This window comes from Physeter macrocephalus, chromosome 11, assembly GCF_002837175.3.
Source record: "Physeter macrocephalus isolate SW-GA chromosome 11, ASM283717v5, whole genome shotgun sequence".
In the NCBI taxonomy this organism is placed as follows: domain Eukaryota; kingdom Metazoa; phylum Chordata; class Mammalia; order Artiodactyla; family Physeteridae; genus Physeter; species Physeter macrocephalus.
Genome location: NC_041224.1, coordinates 5,172,393 through 5,198,188, shown reverse-complemented (window position 1 = coordinate 5,198,188; position 25,796 = coordinate 5,172,393). Strand labels below are relative to the sequence as shown.

The 25,796-nt window shown below is 43.2% G+C and overlaps 1 protein-coding gene across 8 annotated transcripts in view; it reads left to right on the top strand.

Moving 5' to 3' along the window:
- Window positions 1–25,796, top strand: part of ODAD2 (outer dynein arm docking complex subunit 2) — a 277,030-nt gene that overhangs the window by 231,756 nt on the left and 19,478 nt on the right. For 3 of the 8 annotated variants that reach the window (XM_055087694.1, XM_055087697.1, XM_055087698.1), the window contains 2 exons: window positions 6,658–6,836; window positions 12,660–12,712. The exons of 4 other annotated variants lie outside the window; for them this stretch is intronic. In XM_055087694.1, the coding sequence (XP_054943669.1) occupies window positions 6,658–6,810 (153 nt within the window). In that variant the 3' untranslated portion in view covers window positions 6,811–6,836; window positions 12,660–12,712. Of the gene's footprint in view, window positions 1–6,657; window positions 6,837–12,659; window positions 16,736–25,796 lie in introns of those variants that run through there. One more of the 8 variants, XM_028494997.2, reaches the window with a different exon arrangement.

Sequence of the window (25,796 nt, the reverse complement as noted above, 5' to 3'; positions counted from 1 at the left end):
GATAAACTGTTAGCCAGACTCATCAAGAAAAAGAGGGAGAGGACTCAAATCAATAAAATTAGAAATGAAAAAGGAGAAGTTACAACAGACACCGCAGAAATAAAAAGCATCCTAAGAGACTACTACAAGCAACTCTACGTCAATAAAATGGACAACCTGGAAGAAAAGGAAAAATTCTTAGAAAGGTATCACCTTCCAAGACTGGACCAGGAAGAAATAGAAACTATGAGAAGACCAATCACAAGTAATGAAATGGAAACTGTGATTAAAAATCTTCCAACAAACAAAATTCCAGGACCGGATGGCTTCACAGGTGAATTCTATCAAACATTTGGAGAAGAGCTAACACCCATCCTTCTCAAACTCTTCCAAAAAATGGCAGAGGAAGGAACACTCTGAAACTTATTCTATGAGGCCACCATCACCCTGATACCAAAACCAGACAAAGATACTACAAAAAAAAGAAAATTACCGACCAATATGACTCATGAATATAGATGCAAAAATCCTCAACAGAATACTAGCAAACAGAATCCAACAACACATTAATAGGATCATACACCATGATCAAGTGGGATTTATCCCAGGGATGCAAGGATTCTTCAATATATGCAAATCAATCAATGTGATACACCATAGTAACAAATTGAAGAAGAAAAATCATATGATAATCTCAACAGATGCAGAAAAAGCTTTTGACAAAATCCAACACCCATTTATGATAAAAACTCTCCAGAAAGTTGGCATAGAGGGAACCTACCTCAACATAATAAAGGCCACAGCACACATCATTCTGAATGGTGAAAAACTGAAAGCATTTCCTCTGAGATCAGGAGCAAGACAAGGATGTCCACTCTCACCACTATTATTCAACATAGTTTTGGAAGTCCTAGCCATGGCAATCAAAAGAAATTAAAGATGAAACAAACAGATGGAGAGATATGCCTTGTTCTTGGATTGGAAGAATCAATATTGTGAAAATGACTATACTACCCAAAGCAATCTACAGATTCAATGCAATCCCTATAAAATTACCAATGGCATTTTTTTTTTTTTTTTTTTTTTTTTTGCGGTACGTGGGCCTCTCACTGCCGTGGCCTCTCCCGTCGTGGAGCACAGGCTCCGGACGCGCAGGCCCAGCGGCCATGGCTCACGGGCCCAGCCGCTCCGCGGCATGTGGGATCCTCCCAGACCGGGGCACGAACCCGCGTCCCCTGCATCGGCAGGCGGACTCACAACCACTGCACCACCAGGGAAGCCCCCAATGGCATTTTTTACAGAACTAGAACAAAAAATCTTAAAATTTGTATGGAGACACAAAAGACCCCAAATAGCCAAAGCAATCTTGAGGGAAAAAAACGGAGCTGGAGGTACCAGGCTCTCAGACTTCAGACTATACTACAAAGCTATAGTAATCAAGACAATAGGGTACTGGCACAAAAACAGAAATATAGATCAATGGAACAGGATAGAAAGCCCAGAGGTAAACCCATGCACCTATGGTCAACTAATCTATGACAAAGGAGGCAAGGATATACAATGGAAATAAGACAGTCTCTTCAATAAGTGGTGCTGGGAGAACTGGACAGCTACATGTAAAAGAGTGAAGTTAGAACACTCCCTAACACCATACACAAAAATAAATTCAAAATGGATTAGAGAACTAAATGTAAGTCTGGACAGTATAAAACTCTTAGAGGAAAACATAGGCAGAACACTCTTTGACATAAATCACAACAAGATCTTTTTTGATCCACCTCCTAGAGTAATGAAAATAAAAACAAAAATAAACAAATGGGATGTAATGAAACTTAAAAGTTTTTGCACAGCAAAGGAAACTACAAACAAGACGAAAAGACAACCCTCAGAATGGAAGAAAATATTTGCAAATGCATCGGTGGACAAAGGATTAATCTCCAAAATATATAAACAGCTCATGCAGCTCAATATTAAAAAAACAAACCACCCAATCCAAAAATGGGCAGAAGACCTAAATAGACATTTCTCCAAAGAAGCCATACAGATGGCCAAGAGGCACATGAAAATCTGCTCAACATCACTAATTATTAGAGAAATGCAAATCAAAACTACAATGAGGTATCATCACCTCACACCAGTTAGAATGGGCATCATCATAAAAATCTATGAACTACTGCAGAGCAGAATAAAGAAAAAAGAATGAAAAGAATTGAGGACAGTCTCAGAGACCTCTGGGACAACAGTAAATGCACCAACATTCGAATTCCACTACTGGGCATATACCCAGAGAAAACCATAATTCAAAAAGACACATGCACCCCAGTGTTCACTGCAGCACTACTTACAATAGCCAGGACATGGAAGCATCCTAAATGCCCATCAACAGATGAATGGATAAAGAAGATGCGGTACATATATACAATGGAATATTACTCAGATATAAAAAGGAATGAAATCGGGTCATTTGTAGAGATGTGGATGGACCTAGAGACTGTCACACAGAGTGAAGTAAGTCAGAAAGAGAAAAACAAATATCGTATATTAACGCATATATGTGGAACCTAGAAAAATGGTACAGATGAACCAGTTTGCAGGGCAGAAATTGAGACACAGATGCAGAGAACAAACGTATGGACACCAGGGGGGGAAAGTGGCAGGGTGGGGTGGTGGTGGGATGAACTGGGAGATTAGGATTGACATGTAGACACTATATGTATAAAATGGATAATTATTAAGAACCTGCTTATAAAAAATAAATAAAATTCAAAAAAAAAGTATGCAGAAATCCTACTTGGAATAGTATGCCACAATAAAGCGAAAACATGTACTTATACAAATGAAAAAAAAAAAAAGAAAGAAAAAAAAAAACTGAGGCTCAGGGAAAGTTACCCCAGGTCATACACAGTGAGGAGAATATAAGACTGAAAACCAGACTGTCTGAACCCAAAGTGTGAACTCACAGCCACTACATCCCATAATCTATGAGCACGTTCTTTTTTCTTTTTTACTCGAGAGAATTATCTTTGTCACTTTGATTTACCCAATAGCAAAATGCAATTGTAAACAACCGTGTCCCTGTGTGTCTTTTTATCCATCCTTACCCTATCTTTTCTTTGTCATTCTTATCCGGGAGACCTCCGTAGACACAAATGTTCTTTATATTTGATAGGAAGCAAAATGGAAGAGTGACTTGAAGCTGTTCCATGTGACACCATGAGCTTCTGCCCAGGGCGTGCAGAGACTTGTCACTTCCTTTTCCTCTAGTAGAGAGCAGGATCCCATGAACCCCTGATCCAGCCAGAAACCAAGTCATTCTCCATTTCTAGCATTCTGTAGAAGAGGGCTGTTAGGGCACTCTTTGTTATGTGACCTATTTCTCCCACCCAGGACACCAGACCCAACACTCTAATCTCCTGTGTGTGTGTGTGTGTGTGTGTGTGTGTGTGTGTGTGTGTGTGTATCTGGGCACAACAGTGCTCTAGTGGAAGGCTCATGTAAAGACAACTTGAGGGAAAACCAGAGGACAAACCTACTCCAGTGTGAAGGAACGTCTACACAGAAAGGGCAGTGGATGGAAGCAGGAGACCCCTCCCAAGCTCTGTGGACATGGCCCTTGGATCACAGGGCATGTGCTCCTGTCACCCAGAGGCAAGCAGACACCATGCAAAGGCAAGCTCCTTGCTTCACTTCACCGAAAAGCAGAATCAAAAGTTTTGCCCCAACCAGCAAATGTAAAATGTGTTTTGAGGCCCATGGCTCTGGGGAGCTGCCACGTGAAATGAGTTAGCAAGGCTCAGAGTTGGGGTCGGGACCCACCGAGAGTCTCTGCAGCAGAGCCCAGCCTGCCAGACAGCCAGGAGGCCACCGGCCCGGAGGACAGGGTCCAGAGGCATCGTGCGTTCCTGGGTCGCGCAAACCTCACCTCAGTGCCTGGGAAACTGACAGCAGAGGAAGGGTTCAGATCAGCTCTGGGAACGCCAGGGTTTTCTGGAAAACCCGCTGAGCTCGGCGTGCATGCAGGTATTTCAGCGCTCCTCCAGCTCTAATGAGAACTCCTATTCCCAGCCTGGGTTCGCCGGAACAATGTCAAGTCAAACCACAAGAAAATCTGTTATTACTCAAATTGGTACTTTTCATACATACTTTTCATACAACTGAAATATTACATAAAGTCATGAATTGTTAGTTGTAAAAGTAGCAATTGGACGCAGACTCTGATTCCCTCGCTACCTTCGTCTCACCTTCCAGGGGATGTGAAGCTCGGGTCACAGCTGCTTTCTGAGGGCATGTGCCTTGTGATCAAAGCCTTTGCCACTGGAAGAAGTACTTGTGCGCCCAATCCACAGACCACTCTGGGGGCACCTCCCCGTGTCCTCGTTCACACCAATGCTGTGAAAAGTTATGTGTTTGAATGATGTTTTAAAGTGCTCTGTGCAATTAAGTTCTAAAGCAAGGGAGCTGGTTTTCCTTCAGTGTATATATGAAACTCCCAATAAATTTAAGGTCTCTGGGTATGTTTGGGGGAGGGGGAGGATGAAAAAGAGGAAAGTTTTTGAAAGGAACAAACACTTCAAAAAGGTAAATCTGAGGTGTTTTTCCTCCTTATAAGATTTTAAAATGTTTTTATAGTTGGAAAAAGTCTACAAATCAAAAAACATATACTGGAAAAAAAATGCATACCAATTCCATAATCACTTGTACCCAGTTTGCATCTCACCTTCCTAAGGAAAGTACTCCTTTTAAGTAATGATCGCAAAGTATCACATACCACCTTCCCCTTGCCGTGTGTGTTAGTGATTTGAAAACATGCTGCTCTTTACTTTCTGTTAGCTGCCCCTCAAATGCAGGATTTTGCACTATGTTTCCATCATGTGGCTGTTTATAGTCGTTTTAAAGCGTTCCTCTGGGTGCCCTCGTTTGCTTGTGAAGCTGTTAAGAAAAACATATATTCCTGAGCCTAATTCAAAACCAAGACACATACACAGTACATGTTGTTCAGATAATGGTTTGGGAAAGTCGCACATCCTTACTCAATTTGTAAAGCAGCATTAGCTACACAGCCTCTGGATGTATTAACAATGCAATGAGTAGCATTCATTAACGGCAAAATAAAGTTCAGGGAAAATAAATTCAGAGAGCAGCGACACCCAAAGAGGGTCCTAGGAATGCCTCTCAAGTATCAAGCCCTTCATACCTTTAGCAGGCAGAGAATGTTACACTTCCAACTCTGTACCCTTGACTGAGAATGTTCCTGGGTAAGGAAAATGGCCAGCACAGGATAAGGTTAGCCACCAAAGAGAAGTTCCCAGCGCCTGGCACACAGTAAGCTTGGTAGCTAATAAATCCACTTCACGCTGTACAAACATCAGGTAGCCTGTGGCCTGAGGCCAGTGAGTCACTGAAGCTACGTTTAAGGGGGCAGCTGTCACCTCTACCACATGTACCTTTCTAAGCCATGCTTTTCTCCTTTCATCTATTTTTAAACCTTTCACCCTTGTCTACATTTTAGTCACTTAAAACACTGGACTGCTGGGCTCCCCTGATCAAGTTTTTAGGCTAAATATTCACTCACCACCGTATTGGATATGGAAGGAAACCTCATGGTGAGAGCAAGAAACTGAGGCAAAATTAATTCCCCAAAGAGTAGTAGTCCTTTCGATGCACTCAGGAGTAGAAGTTCGGTAACAGACAAAGTCATTGAGGCAGTTGGTCATAAAAGGTACCGGCATCGACTGAACACTGTATTCTAACATAGTGTGTGTGACGGCACAGGGCATGCCCTCCCAGCAGCCCTGTTCAGTAGAGTCCAGGGGCCGCCAGCACGCCACAGGCTCTGTCACAGACACAGGTGCCAACAGCATGCCTGACGTTTCACGCTCACTGTTCACTGGTTTATGTAGTTTGAAATTAGGTAACTGGCATCAAAGGCTTGGGAATAAATGCATCTGACTCTTGGAAGGCTGGAGAGGGAAGCACAGAACAACACCCAGGTCTGAGGGGAGCGTGGGCAAAACACCGGTCCGTTTGGGGCAGGCATCAGCCAATGGGCTGCTTTCTAAGGGAGCCGTGCCAGGCAGCGGTGGCAGTGGCCAAGTGAAGCCTGGACCATTGGTACCCACGGAGTCAACCAGAGACAAGGGAGGGCCTGGAGCAAGTGCTGATAGAGGCAGACGGACCGCAGGGCCAGAATGCCTGCTTCCTTGTTCTTCTCAAGCTAACCAGGGCTGGGCTCCAAACAGTAAATGCCAGAACCGGACTTTGGAGCTGGTGAAGGAAGCACCATGATCGTGGATAGCAATTACGGAGCACGCACTTTGTCCTGAGCCCTTGGTTTACGGGATTCGAGTGCATAACCTGTATGAAGCAGAGCCCCTCATGGTCCATCCGTGACTGGGACATGCAGTCCGAGACACACAAGCCTGGCCGCCAAGGAGCAGTTGAAAGTAACTGTGATCCTGGTCTCCCTCTCTCTTGAAGCTAGAGAGCACAGTCAAGCTCTGTTACGCTCTTTAAAATCTCCCACCTTTGTTCCACTCAGCATCTCTCTCTCTGAAGTTGCTCCCAAATAAGGCCCCTACTCCCAGCTCTCCAAACCCTCTCTTCAAAACCGGGTGGATCCTCTGCCCTCTGTCTGCCTTCCCCCTTTCCTTCCCATCTGTTGTTGCTTCTCTCCACAAGGGATCCTCTGCCCTTTCTGGTGTAAAGTCTCCCTGCCTGTGCTTCTCCAGTTTCCCCCTCACACACGGCCTCAGGGAACAATCAGACGAAACTGGAAGAGGGGAGCGGGGGGATACAAAGATCAGAAGACGGAGAGACCGCAAGAGCCTGTGAACACAGGTGGTCAAGCACTTTTAAAGGTGTGTACTGTCTCATCCATCTTCACAATGACCCTCAGAGGGAGGTGACCCCATTAAACACATGAGAAGGCAGAGCTGAAAGGATCTGTAACTTGCCCAGTAAGTGGAGAAGTCGGGATACCAATCCAAGGAGCTGCAAAGCCCACGGCCTGACTACTACTTGACACTGCCTTTTCCATAGAGGAGACGAACAGGATAAGGAGGCATCTAGTTCCTCACTCAGGTAGTTGGGGTTCACAGCTAGAGCTCCATTTCACTTCTCCCTAGATTTAGAAAACCAACAACAAAAACTGCTGCAGGAGAGGCCCAAGACTAGAGCAGAGTGAGGCAGGCTGTCCCTGCGAGGCAAGCTTAGGTGAGTTCTCCGTAGCAGGTCGCTGCCCCTATTGTCCTCCAGTTTTCTGAATAGCATATGCAGGGCAGTTGGACACTGGACCATTTCTACATCCCATTTGCTTGTAGAAATCAAGCTTTTAAGGTGGCATCATGGCCCAGAAACATCCACAGGTAACTGACATTATTCATTAGGATGACATGACTATAATTTAAAAAATTAATATAGTAATAAATATTGTCTATTAAAGTGATTTAGACTGGTGGGAGAATGTTAATGCTATATTTTATAAGACAGTGGAATCAACGAGGGAACTCATGAACTCATATTAATCATCTGTTGTACTTGGGAAAAGGACGGAGAAAGCCCTCAAGTGATTATATAATTTGCGGAGAAACTGATTGGAACGTTTGGTTTTGATAAAATAACTAATTTGAAGATTGGAAAGTAGAATGAGGGGGAAAACAGGCCCCTCTGAGAAGAGAGGAGTATTTAGGCTCCCTCGACGTCAAGCCTGGGATGCTCTTAGTTAATGATTTAGTAATGATGCGGCAGCGTGAACTTCCCACGTTTCCAGCAAGCGCTCCACACATGAAGATAATGGAAGGTTACAGTGATGAGGTGGGAGACTAAAATCTGTGAGAGCATGAAAAAAAAGTGGTGGATGAACTTCTATGCTAAATACGCATTCAGAAGAGACAGTCTAAATTTCATATCGTCATATCTGCTTTAAAAGCTTTCATATAATAGTAAGGTGAGGCATAAACAAATAAGTAGATTGGTAAAAAATACCACACTGTAGATCAAGAGTTGAAAGTTGCAAGCTAGGAAAGGAGCTCAAGTGTGAGCTGCTATAAAAAGACTTTTAGGGCTTCCCTGGTGGCGCAGTGGTTGCGCGTCCGCCTGCCGATGCAGGGGAACCGGGTTCGCGCCCCGGTCTGGGGGGATCCCACGTGCCGCGGAGCTGCTGGGCCTGCGCTCCGGGGCCTGCGCGCCTGCGCTCCGGAGCCTGTGCTCCGCAACGGGAGAGGCCGCAGCAGGGGGAGGCCCGCATACCACCAAAAAAAAAGACTTTTAAGCTCTGTGCTACAGTAGCCAGGGAGAGCTGGCTACTACTCTGTTCTTCCTTCCACTTTTCCACTATTTCCTCTTTCTGCAGAGAGAAAGACAGAGAATGAGAATATAAATTGTGTGTTCGTGTGTGTGTGTGTGTGTGTGTTCGTGTATAAAACTGTGTAACAATCTTATACTGATGTATATTCCCATGGCCACATCCCGGACTTTGTCAATTCTCAAGACAACCTTATCTATAAATCTTAAACTCCAAATAATCCATTCTCAGACTATAATGTCCTATTTTTCAACTTCTTCCTATGCTTCATTCCCACTAACACTGTTTTCACTTAAGTCTCTCTTCCTAATTCTCCCAGATTATCAGTAGACTTCTGTTTTACTTCCCTTCCAGCCCAGCCCAGACTGCATGCCTGTTCAAATGAATTACAATCCTATAATGTATGTCCTCTGTCCTACATCCTACACCTAGGTTATTGAATGATGCTGGAGAAAAACTCTCAATAACACTCTTAAAAGATAAACTGAGGCATTTACAAGAGTCTATTTGAGCAAACATTGATTCAAATCAGGCGGCACCAAATTGAAAATGGTTAGGAGGGCTCCACCAACAGGAGCCAGGGGATGGTTTTTATAGAGAAGATGTTACCAAAAGTGGGGTCTGGCTGCTTGTCACTCAAAAGCCAATAAAGAGGTAAGGTTGGTGGAAAGGAAAGTTTGCTTAATTTTGGATGCTGGTAACCGAATCGGGGGTGGGGGGAGGGTGGACCTCTGTCGAAGGGCCAACTCCCCTCCACACACCCCCGACAATCAAGGGGCAAGAGCTTTTATAGACGGAGAGAGGGAGCTCCATGCAGAAACAGCACAGTCAGCCCTGACGGTCATCTTGACATTGGTCACGTGGTGGTCTGACCAGAGTCATCTTGATCGTTTAAGTACAGTTAGTCTTTAGTTCCAGGGTTGCTTTGTTCCCATTTCTTGGAGGCCAGCTCTTGGAATTTTGGCAGTTTCTGTCATGGCTACAGTCTGGTCATCATGTGGTTAACTTCTCCCACCTGGTGGGGCTTCAGTACCTCACAGGACATGGCTCAGAATAGTATCTATAGCCCTTGAAGAGGAACTAAAGGTCCTTGACTTTGCTTAATGACTAAATTATTTTTATTTAGTCTTGTTGGACTGTTTTCCTTTGTTTCTGCATTTTCTCACTTCTCTGATTAAACTTATTCTTCGGCTAAAGTTTTTCCACAGACAGAAGGCAGGCTGAGGACATGGGGGACAAGGACCACAGGGTCCTGCTCTGTTTCAAAGAGGTGGAAGCAAAGCAAGGAAGTGACTTGATTGGCCATAGCTTAAGTAGTTGCCTTATTTGGGAAAGCCTAGCTGGTGATTTGTGATTGGTTGTTTTTAAGTTGTATTTTCTCAGATTCAAGTGCATTGACTCTAGCTGAGGTTTTGCTTTGCTTACGTAGGCTACCAGGGCATTAGAACCACCTCATCTAATGGCCTCCTTGTTTATGGTAACAATGCAAAACTCAAGGCATAAGCTCCCCCAAAAGGCCCCGTTTCCTTGACTCAGAAGAGAGTAATTCTTTTTCTTGAATCTCAGAAGACTGGTCACGTCTCATTTCCTTTTTGTTTCTCTAGAGTTCTTCCCTTTGTTGGTTAGCTTCACAATTTAGGAGATTACTCTGGATGCAGTGTGAACAATTAATTAGAGGGAGGCGAGAGAGGCTGTAAGGAGGGGGAGAGGCTGTTGTGTCTGACTTAGCAGGGATGGTGCCAGTGGCAATGGAGGGAAGTGAATGACTTTGAAATAAGTGTAGGCAGCTGAATCACAAGGATGCGATGCTTAGTTGGTGGAGTGAGGGGATGAGGTGGGTGGAAGTGAGTGTGAAGCAGGGAGACTGCTGACTTGAGCAACTAAGGGATGATCCCTGTTACTGATCTGGCAGCATACTGGGGGACCCCAGTTTAGAGAGAAAATATCAAGCTTATGAAGGAGCCCTTACAAGTTATCTGCTGAGGAAGAGTTGGTGATTAGGAAAGAATGGAGAAGATTTTATTTTATTTATTTATTTATTTATTTTTGGCTGCGTTGGGTCTTCATTGCTGCACGTGGGCTTTCTCTAGGTGCGGCGAGCGGGGGCTACTCTCCGTTGCGGTGCGCGGGCTTCTCATCACGGTGGCTTCTCTTGTTGCGGAGCACGGGCTCTAGGTGTGCCGGCTTCAGTAGTTGTGGCACACGGGCTCCGTAGTTGTGGTCCACGGGCTTAGTTGCTCCTGGACCAGGGTTCGAACCCGTGTCTCCTGCATTGGCCGGCGGATTCTTAACCACTGCACCACCAGGGAAGTCCAAGAATGGAGAAGATTTTAAATGGGCATTGAAAAGAACAAGGAAGTGACCTAATTAGAGAGAGACATATTTAGATTGCTGGGCAGTGAGAGGATCCAGTTGGGGCTGGATTTACGATGGGTTCACTTGCCTTGTTGCACGCATGTTGTCTCCAGCAGGGCTCGGTTAGAGGTGAGGGCACGGGGAATACAGAGTGGATTAGGGTTTTAATGGATGGATGTCATAAGGAGGCTCAAGAAACCGGTAAGAGAATGAATGAAAAGATGGACTGTAGAATCTAAACTGGTTATGGAGGAAGTGAAGACAGGAGATGGTTTAAGAAAAAGTCCACAGGCCAGTGGACTAGAGGTCGTGATGAGAACAAGCAAGTTCAATGGCCAAATCAGAAGAGAAGTAATTGTTATCAGAGAGTCTGGAGGTTGGACTGTTGAGAGTGATGAAAAATAAGAACCAGGGTGTGACCCTGGAAGTAGGGGCTAAAGTGTGGTGAAAATCATTGACATGAGGAGGTCAAGAAACGGAGAGGCCAGACACCCTTCAATACCCCAGTGTGATCAAGGTCTCCTCTTGTACAACTTCCTAAACGTTTCACGTTTTGCTTTCTTATTTAAGTTACCAGTCTACCTGGAAGGGACGCTCATGTATGAGACTACCATTTTCATTTTCTTCTCTTTGGATACCCAGCTGTCCTTGGGCCGTCTGTTGAATAGTTTAGTCCCTAAAGATCCATTGAACTCATTCCTTCCATGCTGTTCCCGGCTGTGCTTTACTCAGTTCTTATCACCTCTGGCCTGAGGTGTTGCAGTTCCCGCCAGTCCCCTCTCTCCACAGTCCTTATTCTATTAAGTTGCCATAAAATTTATCTTTCTAAAGTACAAATGTGACCATGTCACTCTCCTGATTAACGTGCTTCAACAACTTCCTTTTATTACCTGCAGAATAAAAGCCAAACTCCTAAGCCTGCCATATTTAAGATGTTTCACAATATTTTTCTTTACAATATTTCTTTCCTTATCAAGACATCCTCATTCTATGACATTATCCACATTTGTACTCAAAGGCTAGTGTATGAAAAATGTTCAACTCAAATTACATTTTAAATCTTTCATCAGAACTATTAGTTAGAATTATAATTGATAGATTTTTAAAGTTCTAATTAATTTATTTGATATTTATTTGGCATCTACCATCTATCAGGCACTGTATGGTTTTATAAGATTCTTCCAGAGTTTACAATCTAAAGTAGGACAAAAAGCATTAATACAAGTCTGTGAAAAAGGGAAGAATACAAGTATAGCAACAGACATTTGAGTAAACAACTATGAGAGTTCTGATGAGGGAGAAATGGCATTTTGTTTGACAGAAATCAGTGGAGGCTTTGTAGAAAAGTTAGCTGGGTCATGAAAGGTGGATAACAGAGAGTCAGAGAAGGAGATGGGAGGGCATTTTAGGTAGAGTAACGGCACCAATCAAGGCAAAGGAAGTGGGAAGCGTGACCTTGGAGTACAGGATGGAACAGGAGAAAGATGAATGGCTAGAAAAGTAAACGGAGGCCAGAGCACCGAAATCCTTCAAGGACAGGTTAAGAGACTGGGCTGTAGTTAGCTGACAGTGGGAGTCAGTGAAAGTCTCTAAAGGACTGATATAATTAGGTTGTGACACGATGAGGTAGACTGGAATGCAGAGAGATTAAGCCTCGGAGGGTGCTCCAACAGTCTAGGCATGATACGCTGCTGGCTGGTCTCCTGAGGTGGAAGAGCCACAAAGGATGCAAGAGAAACGTCAAAGCACAAATTTCGAGCAGTTAGATGACCAAAGAAAGGAGGGAGAAACAGGTCTAGCTCAGCTCCATTAAATAAAAAGGTAAGGATTTCATGAGAAATGCCTGCATCTGATTAAGTACCATTTATATTTGCATTTGCCACAGTGGAATTTCTCGGCCTTTTTCTTTGGTGACTTAAAAAGCATTCCATATTTAACATCATTCTTATGGTCTAACTTTACGTGTTTAGATTAATGGTTTTATTCTTATTTCCCTTCTCCCCTGCTCCTCCGTGTGTGGCAGCTTCTACTGCATATGGTGGGGTCACCTGACCAGGATCTCCAGGAGGCCGCAGCTGGCTGTATATCCAACATTCGCAGGTTGGCTCTTGCTACAGAAAAGGCGAGATACACTTGAAACTTGGACGGACATTATAGCTACCAAATGTTACACGACACAGGCCATGTCACTCCCAGGGCCAGGAGGCCTCAACTGGGAAACATTTCATAGCAAATCCTTTACAAACAAATGTCTGAAAACACAGGAATTTAGAAATGCAAAGGATGCTGTTCATCCGAAAACTGTATGGGTATTTTTGTTCTATTTTAGGGATATGCCACGTAATGACATGTAAAGCCAATATATTTGTGATAATTTTCCAGGAATTTGAGAATATACGTATACAGCTTGTGTGTGTGTGTGTGTGTGTGTGTGTGTCTGTGTCTGTGTGTGTGTCGGCAATGCTTTTGTATTTGTGGTGATTTTAATAACGATATGGCCTTCCCGTTGTGCATTTTTAGAGTCATTCATGAATGCCTTTAGAATTCCCTTTCTGTTAAACCAATCTAACTGTCTTGACACTATGGTTTTGTTTGTTTGATCGCTTGCAACCCACGGGAGAGCTCTGAGGAGATGTGCTGATTTCACGAACTGTTATGGAATAGAATTCAGAGTTAAGCAGCTGGGCTGAGAGAGAGCATCCCGAGGTCATTCCAAGTTTCTCCTAAAACTATCAACCATCTGAGAAGACAACATATAACTGTCACTGTACCAGATAATGCAAATCACAAAAACATAAGCAATGAGTGAGATTTTCACTTTTGGATTTCCAAAGTATAAACAATTAGATGTTTTATTTCCCTCACAGGATTCACCAACACTTTTATTGAAAGAATTAGTTTATGCTGATGTAAGGATAATATTACTTCACAGAAAACTGCTTTGAATTTCTGAACTTGTTTTCAGCACAAACAATACTTTTTAAAAAGTGGCTACAAAGGATTAATGGCATTTTATCAGGTTATAGAAACATTAGAAGCCACTTAAAAGAATCACATATGTAACCTTGGCATGCTGCAATGTTTGGGAACTAACCGTCCCCAGCATCTAAAACTAGCTAGGAGAACAGTTCTGTGTGCATATGCACTCAGTAAACCGGCAATCTCACTTAATGCTTTAAAGAGCAGGCAAGGTTTTATTGAAAAATATTAAGTACTGTGTATGTTTTTCATAATTTAGAGAAGATCATAAACTTAATTGAATTAAATGTAAATAATTTGTATGAAATGAAAAGCCTGTACAGGATGAAAATTATACCAGTGATAGATTCTCCGATGAAAAGGTAAGGCATTTCTGAGAACTTTAAGGTTTTCTAAAACACCAATTCATCTTCACTGCTTTTCAAAGGTTCTAAGAGAGGGTAACAGAAACAAGGAAATGGTATCAATGCTAACAAAGAACAGAATTTAAATAATAGTGTAAATCCTTTAGCTTTCAACAGTAGTTATTTCTAATGTTAAAGTCGCTGGTTAGCTGTTTTACTAACATTAACAACACATCTAGAAATCATGGATTATGACAGCTATAGAAAATTAATAAATATATTACTGTTACACTACTACTAAAGGAAGCTTTCACCATCATTTTAAGATTTTTAAATATTCTTGGAATTAGTGGGTCCTGAGAGTGGAGGGAAGCAGCAGAAAACAAACAAACAAAAAACAGCAGCAGCACAAAGAACTGGATGGATGGTTGAGAAGGATTGTTCCTTTACCAAATGCAAGCTTGGGGCTTTGGTTTGCATGATTACTAAATGCATAAAATAAGAGCAAAGTACCATTTTAAAGGAAACTAAGCTTGTGGAAACAGATACAGTAAGCTAACATGAAAATCATCTTGTGTAATTCTAAGAATTGTTTCTTTTAATTCTTGAGCACCAGGAATGCAGTACCTTTAAAGTAAACAAAAGAGAAACTGAATTTCAAGGTCAATTTTTGGCTGTGTGTGTGTGTGTGTGTGTGTGTGTGTGTGTGTGTCAAATGGCATAACAGAAAATTCTGACCTTACTAGGAAGGTGGAAGGAATTTTAAATAGATACTCTTTGATCTTCTACTGTCTTTAGCTTGGAAACTTTCCTTTTAGAAATCCTGTTCGCCATCAATCTGCTGTTTGTAGTCACTATTATTTTGCCTCTCAGGATGACTTGTATGAAAATAGTTTGTTTTTAAAACTTCTCTAGGTTCTGAAAGTGAGTGGAAGGTTAGATGTCTTAGGGAATGACACTGCAAATCCTATTATTTTGATAGATTTTGGAATTACCTTTATGTATCTCTAAGGCATTTGCATGGACTTGAAAGTCAATGATTCAAAATATTTGGAAAATTTATTTCCACTTAGGAAAATGAGAAATTCAGTTGTTGATAAACAGACAGCCATCTGACAAGATTAGGTTAAAAATAATAAAGAGGGGCTTCCCTGGTGGCGCAGTGGTTGAGAATCTGCCTGCTAATGCAGGGGACACGGGTTCGAGCCCTGGTCTGGGAGGATCCCACATGCCGCGGAGCAACTAGGCCCGTGAGCCACAACTACTGAGCCTGCGCGTCTGGAGCCTGTGCTCCACAACAAGAGAGGCCGCGACAGTGAGAGGCCCCCCCGATCGCCGCAACTAGACAAAGCCCTCGCACAGGAATGAAGACCCAACACAGCAAAAATAAATAAATTAATTAATAAACTCCTACCCCCAGCATCTTAAAATAATAATAATAATAAAGAAAATTTCATAGTCCAAATAATTGAAGGTGTGTAATCACATTCCATAAAAGACAAGAACGGAATAGGCTATGTCCATTCTTATAATTCAGTGAAAACAGTAAGGACAGCCACTTATTTAAGAACCTCACTGCCTCAAATGCATTAAGTGCACAAAAGACACCTGTTCCTCCTGTACTTACTTAAGTGTAAAAAGTGGGATTCTCTTCCTCAGTGAGAAAGGAGTAGAAAGAGAACAACATTTTATATGATGCTACCTAATGCTGTCACTGTATTAGGTACTTCCTACTTGTGATCTCATTTAAAATACAGGAGAACTGGTAAAACGGCTAATCTCGTATCATACTAGGGTCTATCTAAGTGGGCACAGTTATTCTGCAAGGACAATTTGGCGATGCACACCAGAAGCTTTTTAATTTTTTGTGCCCTTTGGATTATGCCCAAGGGTTTATGTCCAAGGGTGTTCACCACGTCAGTATTTATAATGGTAAAACTGTTAGGGGAAAATTGGTTAATTCAATTATGGTGCAACCTCACCATGAAAACATGTTGTAGAATAATAGTTAATGACATAGAAAGCTTTTCGCAAGACCTTGTTAACTTGGAAAGCAGGTTCTGAAACAATGTATACAGTGTGATCACATTTTTAAAATTATATACATGTAGCTAGTCACAATGAAAGAAGATGGGACTTATACACACCACACTGTGATTAGTCAAAGAAGTGATTATTTCTGAATGGTGGAGTAAGAATGATTTTTGTTGTCCCTTTTGCTCATCTGTATTTTCTAAACTATTTTACAATAAACATGAATTACTTTTTTAAAATAAAAACACTCCCAGTGAATTTTACTTTTTTATTCTATGGAAACTTCTAAGGCAGACATTCTTCCCATACTAACTTTAAAAGAGAGATCCTCAGTTTACAAATGGGAGACACAACCCATAAATAAATTTTTTTTTGACAAAAGAATGGTCGCTTCAACATCTAAAACACTATAATATACTTTAACCTACAAAATGCACATTTGTAATAGCTTTCAATTACAACTAATAGTAGTACAGCATACTTGAAGCATGCTGAAATGGCCCATAAGTAAATTCTGAAAAACTTTTTTGTCTAAGCAGCTGAATTCTATTCCAAGAGCACCAAAAGCAGACAAATGAAATAACTCAAAAAGTCATTGATAGATTGCTTTTTACACCCTGTTGTTTTGAAAAGAATGATTTTGATCCATTCATTTGTTTATTGTTGTAGATGCCTAAGACAAACAATATTGGGATTTACTGTTTCTTTATATATTTTGCCTGAATTAGTCTATACACTTCCAACCAATAAATAAATACAGTACAGTTTCATAGACTTCTGTTCTCCTTTAAAGCATCATGTTTTTCTCCTTTGTGCTCTTTTTTTTTCTGCTCTGTTACATTAATTTCCCCTCATTCCAGCAACTGTTTTCCTTTTTTTTTTTTTCCTCCATTTTACTTTCCGTGTCTCTAGCTTCTGCTCCCATTTTCTCTGATAAATGGTTGTTACATTTTCTGGCTCTTAAAATGCCTTATGCTTTAATTTCCATAAATGCAAGATGTAAAGTTAATATTTCAATGTTTCTGATGCTCAGCTCTCATGGCTGACTTGAAATCATGTAACGATGGAATCCTTATACTCCCAATCCATTTTTTTCAAAATTTCAAGTAAAAGTAATTATTCTTTATTTGCATCTATCAAGACAAAAGGGAGCTTTTCTTTTGCCAGTTCATGCCACCCTGATTCATTAGTTGATAAAAGACATCCTTTGCGGATTACATAATTGGCCCATGATGTTCAGAGTTAAGATTTGTCATTTCAGTTTAGATGTATGTCCTAATTTATTTTCATGATTGAAAGGTATATTAGTGTTTATCAGCATGGTTCACACATATTCAGAATCTACAGCTGGTTAGCTTGCTCATAAAGAAAGACTATATATCAAAAGGGAGTTCAGACAAGATAGTGTGGATAGTTAAATGCAAATCCTATTTCATTATTGGAAGAAAATTGACCTTTCTCAATAGATTAGTTACATTATCAGTTACAAAACTAAATCCACGATGGTAAGTCAAGTAATGTAAATGAGTGAAAAGAGCTGGATTAAAAAATAATAATAATACTGAGACAATTGCCAATTGACCTTTAGCCTCCATGTCTGGGAGACAGAAGGGAGTGGTGGAGACTGTGCAGAAGTGGAGAGTGCAGACAAATTACTACTCATCTCTAGCTAATTGTAGCCAGATCTTATCATTTTTCAAGAGAAATTCAGATTTTTATAGGCAATCACCCAAATTTTAAGTATTGGCAATTTCATTGCCATAGCAGAATACAACAGACTGGGTGGCTTAAAGAACAGACATTTATTTTCTCACAGTGCTAGAGGCTGGAAGTCTAAGACCAAGGGGCTGACAGGTTGGTTTATGATGAGACCTCTTTCCTGGCTTGCAGACAGACACCTTCTTGCCGTGTGCTCACAAAGAGATTCATCTCTAGTGTCTTTTCCTCCTATAAGGACACTAGTCCTATGGAATTAGGGCCCCACCCTTATACATCATTTAATTTTACTTATCTCTTTAATAGGCCTATCTATCTCCAAATATTGTCACATTGAGGGTTAGGGCTTCAACATATGAATTTGGGGGTGGGGGACGCAGTCCATAACAGCAACCATGCAGAAAAATCAAAAAGACTCTGTGAGGCAGATATGGCCTTCAGCTCATCAGTCTGCAATGTCATCACCTTCGTCTATTAGAATGAGAGTTTAAGTCCTGACATTACCATCCCTAAAGATGCCTGGAGCTAATCAATAGAAAAGCAAGGAAAATAATTTATGAAAAAGAGCACATGTCAAAACCATCTTGGCTCATGTAGATTCATATTATGATGTCAGCACTACAAAATGCAGCATTGAACAGGTTGACTTCCTCAAACTGACTGAAGCTTGGAAAAATTACTCTGAGGATGTAGATAATCATAATTAGGTTAAGGGTCAAAGAATAGCAGAGCTGGAGACACCTTTAGGGCCAACTCCCTGCCCTCTATCAATCAGGCAAGTATCAAAGCTGCTCAGGACAGAGGCCTATTCTCTTCCAAAGGTTCTCCAGGTATTTGCTTCCCATTCTCCCTCAGACAGATTAGACTAACCCGTTTATGAAGATAAAAAGAGCCTTGAGAAATACTTTGAGGAATCAGCTTAATCCCACAGGCCAGTGTTCCCCAGGCCTCCTGCATGATACTAGTCTGGGGTATCCATTGAAATGCAAAGTCTCAGTCCTGCCCCCAACCTACTGACTCAGAATCTCTGGGAAACCCGGAATCTGCAAACTTCCCAGATGTAGTTACTGGATTTTGGCCATGGCAAAAAAATGTATACAAGGGTTTTCTAAAAGTTAATCTGGTAGAGGTACAATGAACAGAATACAGAGAGGAAATGAGAACAATGAAGAGGAGTTTGTTGTACTGGGCCTACTATAAAGTAGACGGCTAAGACTAGGGAGTAGGAATAGAAAGGTATCAGAACTGACAAAGTCGTAAAAGTTGGTCTCTTATACCTTAGAGAAGGAGCCCATAGTCATGAAACGAACTCTACCTCTATGCTGTTATACCATGAACTACCCCACATACTTCTAGAGCAGAAATATAAGACGAGCCACTGTGTAATTTAAAATTTTCTGCTCAACATCACTAACCATCAGGGAAACACAACTCAAAACCACAATGAGATTATCATCTCGGAGCCATCAGAATAGCTATCAACAAAAAGACAAGCAATAACAAGTGTTGGCAAGGATATAGAGAAAAGGGAACCCTCTTGCACTGTTGGTGGGAATGTAAATTGGGACAGCCCCCATGGAAAACAGTATGGAGGTTCCTCAAAAAATTTAAAATAGAACTGCCATATGATCCAGCAATTCCACTTCTGGCTGTTTATCTGAAGAAAATTAAAATGCTAATTTGCAAAGATATATGCACCCCGTTGTTCACTGCAGCATTATTTACAATAGCCAAGAATGTAAACAACCTAAGTGTCCATCAATTGATGGATGGGTAAAGAAAATGTGCCGTAAATATATACAATGGAATGTTATTCAGCCATACTAAAGAATGAAGTATTGCCACTTGTTACAATATGGATGGGCCTTGAGGGCATTACACTAAGTGTAATCAGAGAGAAAGACAAATACCATATGATCCATATATGTGGAATCTAAAAAAAACCCCCCAAAACCGAAAACCCCCACAAAACTGAACTTACAGGGCTTCCCTGGTGGCGCAGTGGTTGAGAGTCCGCCTGCCGATGCAGGGGACGCGGGTTCATGCCCCGGTCCGGGAGGATCCCACATGCCGCGGAGCGGCTGGGCCCGTGAGCCATGGCCGCTGAGCCTGCGCGTCCGGAGCCTGTGCTCTGCAACGGGAGAGGCCACAACAGTGAGAGGCCCGCATACCGCAAAAAAACAACAACAACAAAAAACAAAAACAAAACAAAACAACTTACAGATACAGAGGACAGTTCAGTGGTTGCCAGAGGCGGGGGTGTGGGGTGTTATAAAATAAATAAGTCATTGGGATGTAGTGTACAGCATGGTGACTCTAGTTCATCACACTGTACTGCATATTTGAAAGTTACTAAGAGAGTAGATCTTAAAAGTTCTCATCACAAGAAAAAAAATTTTTGTAACTATGTGTGGTGACAGATGTTAAGTAGACTTATTGTGATCATTTCACAATATATACAAATATCAAATCATTATGCTGTATACCTGAAACTAATATAATGTTATATGTCAATTATACTTCAATAAAGTACATACATTGCATACATATATAAAATAAAATTTTCTAGTAGCTGTAGTAAAAAAAGTAAAAATAAAACAGGTGAAATTAATTTTATTATGCTTAATTTAACCAAATGTATCCCAAATATTATCATTTAAACATTTAATGAATAAAAATTACTAATGAAATATATTACATTGTTCTTCACTAAATCTTTGAGGTTGGTGTGTATTTTACAGTTATAGCACAGTTCAATTCAGGCTAGCCACATTTATGTGGCCACTGGGTACCTTGTTGGTATGTCTTAGTCTTATACACTTGGTTAGGTTAAGGGGTTTCTTTTACCAATACTGTTTCAATTTATGTGACTTTTCACTATTTCTTTGGGTTATGCCAGATCATCAGGCATCGTGTCTTAGTGCTTTTTCTCCTTCTGACAGACCTCTCAGAGTCATGCTATTTCTGTTGGTGTGATGACTTTTTAAATTCAAATCGATATGAATTTCAAAGGCAATTCATCTAGAAGATGACAGTCAACATTATATTTTGTGTACAGTTATTTTTAGTTTTTTTATTGTGGTAAAATATACACAACATAAAATTTACCATTTCAACCGTTTTTTAAATTGTACAGTTCAACAGCATTAAGTGCATTCACACTGTTGTGTAACCATCACCACCATCCATCTCCAGAATGTTTTCATCTTCCCAAACTGAAACTTTGCACCCTTTAAACACCAGCTCCTAATCTCCCCTCCTCCAGCCCCTGGTAACCACTTTCTGTCTCTATAAATCTGACCTCCCTAGCTACCTCATGTAAGCGGACTCATACAATATTTGTCTTTTTGTGTCTGGTTTATTTCATTCAGCACATTGTCTTCAAGGTTTATCCATGCTGTTGTGTATGTCAGAATTTCCTTCCATTTTACAGGGCAATAATATTTCATTCTGTGCACATACAACATTTTGTTTATCCATCCATCCACTGGTGGTCGCTTGGACTGTTTCCATCACTTGGCTATTGTGAATAATGCTGACATAAGCATGAGTGCACAAACATCTGTTCAAGTCCTTGCTTTCAGTTCTCTTGGGTATGCACCCAGGAGTGGAATAGCTGGATTGGATAAAATTATTTTTAAAGCCTAACTAGTCAAACCTATAATGAGAAAAGGTGGGTCGGGGCACCCTTACCAGCAGAGTCAGTGGCCTTGAGACGCACTCCACAGCGTCTCCAGCAGGGACTCTATCTGTTAAGCAACCCAACAGTTTCAGTCACTGACTCACGCGCGGACAAAGAATCCTCTCAAGTTACCTCAGTCAGTTCAGTATATTTTTTATTCTGAATGAGCCAAGTTCTCCCAGTGTGTGATTCAGTGGGTGCAAATTAGGCATTTAAGAAGATATAGTCATACTTTTGGAAAAACAGTAAAGGTCTCTTAACGGTGCCACTAATCTACCAAAATGGCCTAAACAATGAACCCAACTCTCAGAAGTTCCACTGTGTGGTGTTTAGGTTGTGCTAACAGGCAAATGTGAGTTTTCTGCAACTCCCATGTACAATTCAGCACTTTTAGAGAGAAAAAGAGGCTGAAGGGCTCTGAAAAGTTTGTGCTGGGGCTGTGAGAAATACTTCTAGGCTGGGAGCTGCCCTGAGAATCTGCTCAGTTTGCATTGTGGATGTGGTCCAGGCACATAAAGATGGCGAGCGTGGTCCCTGACAGCTTGCAAATGCGTCCCCTCCGCTGCAGGGAAACGCTGGCCCCAACCAACCCGCGTCCTGCTTGAACCTTGTGGACACATGGGGAGGATGTCACGATTGGCCCCCGGTTTTGCTCTGAAGGAAATGTGTTGCTTTTTTCAGCTCTGATGGTCCTTCCTAATCTGCACTCGCAAGGTGTAAAACACTAAGGGAGCACCTTAATTATCTTGTCCCGTTTGAAGCAACAGACAGCTGCTGACGCTGATTTAAAACAGAAGACAAGTGACCCCACTGTAATCTCCGAGGTTAGTTTATTTGGATTATTCTCTGAAACTGACCTGGCCATGAGCTCCGACAACAGAGGTGAAAGCGTGGAGGCAAGGCGGGTCTTCTTTCCCGCCTGGAGCGTCGTGACTCTGGGGACACGTGTGCCCCTCGGACTCGGGCCGACCCTGCACGGGGCCCAGGGGTGCTCGGTGCGCTCCCGTGCGCCCACTCTGGCTGCGTGGCCCTTTCACCCGGGAGGGTAACGATGTGAGTGCCTTCCTCAGCAAGGGGATTTACTCACGCCCTCTGGGCGGAGCACTGACGTTTCAGAGGAAGGCTGAAAGAACTCCTTAGGAGCTTTAGACAACCCTCGATTCTTTTTTCTTTTTTATAACCGCTTTATTGAGGTTTGATTGATATACAAAGAACTGCACGCTTTTAACACGCGCGACTGGGGGAGTCTGGTCACGCCAAACAGCAGTCTCGCGAGCACCACAGTCCAGGCAGGAGAAGCACCAACGCCTCCCAGAGTAGATGCCCACGCAGGGCCGACCCACTTTGTTGCAGAGCAGAAACTAAGCCGCCATCGTCCAGCAGCTAGGCTCCAGCAAAGGTGTTACAGCAGAACACCGAGAGCGCCTCCCCGGAGTCTGCCTGTCGCCTGTGTGTGCGCGCGCGCGCGGGAGATGGCGGCGGAGGGGCACTTGCCGTGAGCGCGTCAGAAGCGCACGGCGCCGGGACCGCGCGCGGCCCATCTCAGCACTTGGTCCTGCGGCGGAACTCAGCCCCCGGCCGCCCCCGGCCGCCCCCGGCCGCCCCTCTGCTCCTGCGTAGCCTCACGGAGGCGGGATCGGGCCGCGTTCGGCCTTCGGGGCTGGCTCGTTTCGCCGAGCATCGCGTCCCCCGGGAGGAAGCCCTCGGTCCGCTGTCGCCCCGTCAGCGGCAGCCCGGCCTCCTCACGGACGACCTCCGCGCCCTCGCCCCGGCCCGCTGACTGCTCCACATATACTCTGCTGGTACTCCGCTCAAAAAAGCCACCAGCGCGGACTCAGACGTACAAAAGCGTGCGTAGCTTCCTTCAAGTTTTACCCGTCTCCCCCGACGGCGGCCGAACGTGACCTTGCCAGCTCGGGGCGGGTCTCCCGGGTGAAAACAGCCCCTCCGGCTGGGAGGCGGCCATCTTCTCACAGCGCACGTTTATAGGACGCCGTCGCGCCGCACGCCTTAAAGAGATGCGATTGTTGCCCATCACACGTCAGTAAAGCGGGAAGAAGACTTTTAAAGGACCGATTAGCGTAAAACGGCGCCTGGGCGCGAACGCCGCATCCTTCAGGCTATCCCCGCCCCTGTCCCGGGCGCCAGGGCCCCTGCAGGCGGCGCGACGCGCGTCCGGTCCCCGCGAGGCGGCTGCCCCGGGCGGAGCGGCGGGGGGGCGCAGCCGGGAGGGGCCGCCGCGCGATGCCCGGCCGCGCGTGCGTCCCAGCCCGCCAGCCTCCGGGCCCGGCCCAGCGCTGCCTGCCCGGCACCCCGGGGCCGCGGCGGGGGGCTCGGGGGCCGCCCGGCCCTCTCCCGGCTTCTTATGTCCCACAGGCTCCCAAGTAGGCCCAGCATTTGGGGCGCCTCTGCCCGGCCGCTCAGCCCTCCCAGAACAGAGGCGCTTACTCTCCCCTGTGTGGCTGGCACTTCTGGACACATGTTCGCCTTCGTCCTCCCTGAAGCCAAGCCTCCAAGCTTGTGATGTAGGAAGTCTGCTGGGAGAGGTCTGAGAAAGCACCCTACTCCTGCTTGAAAGTCTAATTTCTTGAGACTACGATGCACCTACCGACTTTATATTGAAAGTCCAGTTTGAAACTCAAAGCCGAGCAAGGGTTTCTTTTGTTCTGGGTGGCGTTCTGTCTCCCCTTCCCTGTAAAAAAACTGTCTTCGGCTTCTTGGCTCAATGAAGGGGAAGCTGCAGGGTTTTAAAAACAACCAACTAACCAACCAACCAACACAAAAACCAGTTCTGGAACTACTAAGGAGGAAAGAGACATTGTGCAGCATTTCAAAATCTTGCCCACTGTAATCGGCCAAAAGCTAAACTGCTCCTCTTGCCCCAAATATGCTGGTCGGCCCTGCTTACACATCTCGCCTGCTTTGCTCCCTTCCCTTCCAATACGTCCAAGAATTCAGTTTTGACTTCACACTTGCTTTGCTGTTGTCTGGCTTTTCACATTGGTTGGTGAGAAATTTTTCCTTTGATTCCAGATGTATTAAAAGCAAGTTAGCAATGAAGCGATGAAAACTACTTCTTACTGATTCTGGAGCTGAACTTACACGCCACACAGTTTCAAAATGAATGAAACACAAAACATTACGTACGGTAGAGAAACTCTGTATAACCCGACGCCAGCTCCTAGTGGCTGAAAGTCCTCTGGTTGGCGAGGGTGATTTTACCCACTAAGACTTAGACAGGACTGGCTTGAACCTCTAGAGAGTGAAAACCTCAACACTCTATTTCCAGGAATTCCTGCGCAGGACATACTCTTACACGTCACCTCACGATTCTGGTCATTGTTTGCCGCCTCTCAGCGTTCGGTTCTCCCCAGCCTCCCGTCTGGCAACTGTTCCCCTTTCCTCCCTCCCTTCCTGCCCTTGTGAGCGCAGATACGTAACACAGCTCCTTTCCTCTGATTTCTGAAAAATGCCGCCCGTCCAAGAGAAGTATGAGCGGGAGCCCTTTGCGGAAGGTTCTGGGGTTAGGGCAGCACTGAAGAAAGCTTCCCTCTGTGAGAGCAGCCTCAGCGCTGTCTCAGCCATTCTCTCCATCAAGAACCTCCAACTCCTGGGCATCTATCCGGAGAAGACTCTATAATTTGAAAACATACATGCACCCCAATGTTCATAGCAGCACTATTTACAATAGCCAAGACAGAAACACACCCAAGTGCACATCAACAGATGAACAGTCTAAGAAAATTATATATATATAAATATCTCATGTATATATTCCTTTATATATATAATGGAGTATTACTCAAGCATAAAAAAGAATGAAATCTTGTCATCTGCAGCAATGTGGATGGACCTAGAGATTATCATAGTGAAATAGGTCAGCAGAGAAAGACAAATATATGATTTTGCTTACATATTGAATTTAAAAAAATACAAATGAACCTATACAAAACAGAAATAAACTCACAGACAAAACAAACCAAAGGGAAAGGGGGGAGGGATAAATAAGGAGTATGGGGTTAACAGATACAAACTACTGCACATAAAGTAAATAAGCAACAAGGATTTACTGTATAGCCCAAGGAACTATATTCAACCTCTTGTAATAACCTATAATGGAAAATAATCTGAAAAAAATACATATATATACACACATAACTGAATTACTTTGCTGTACACTTGAAACTAACACAATATTATAGTAAATCAACTATATTTCAATTAAAAAAATAAAAACACCTGTCACTGACATCACCTGCCTTGTTGGCTCTTTCTCCCGCACCACCTATGTCTCTTCCCAGAGTCTCGCCTATTCCCAGCACCAACTCCTGGCCCTGGTGATGCTATCTTCAGAGATTTAAATGTTTCTGTATCAATTAGCTCTTATTGCTTCAAGCCCCGCCCC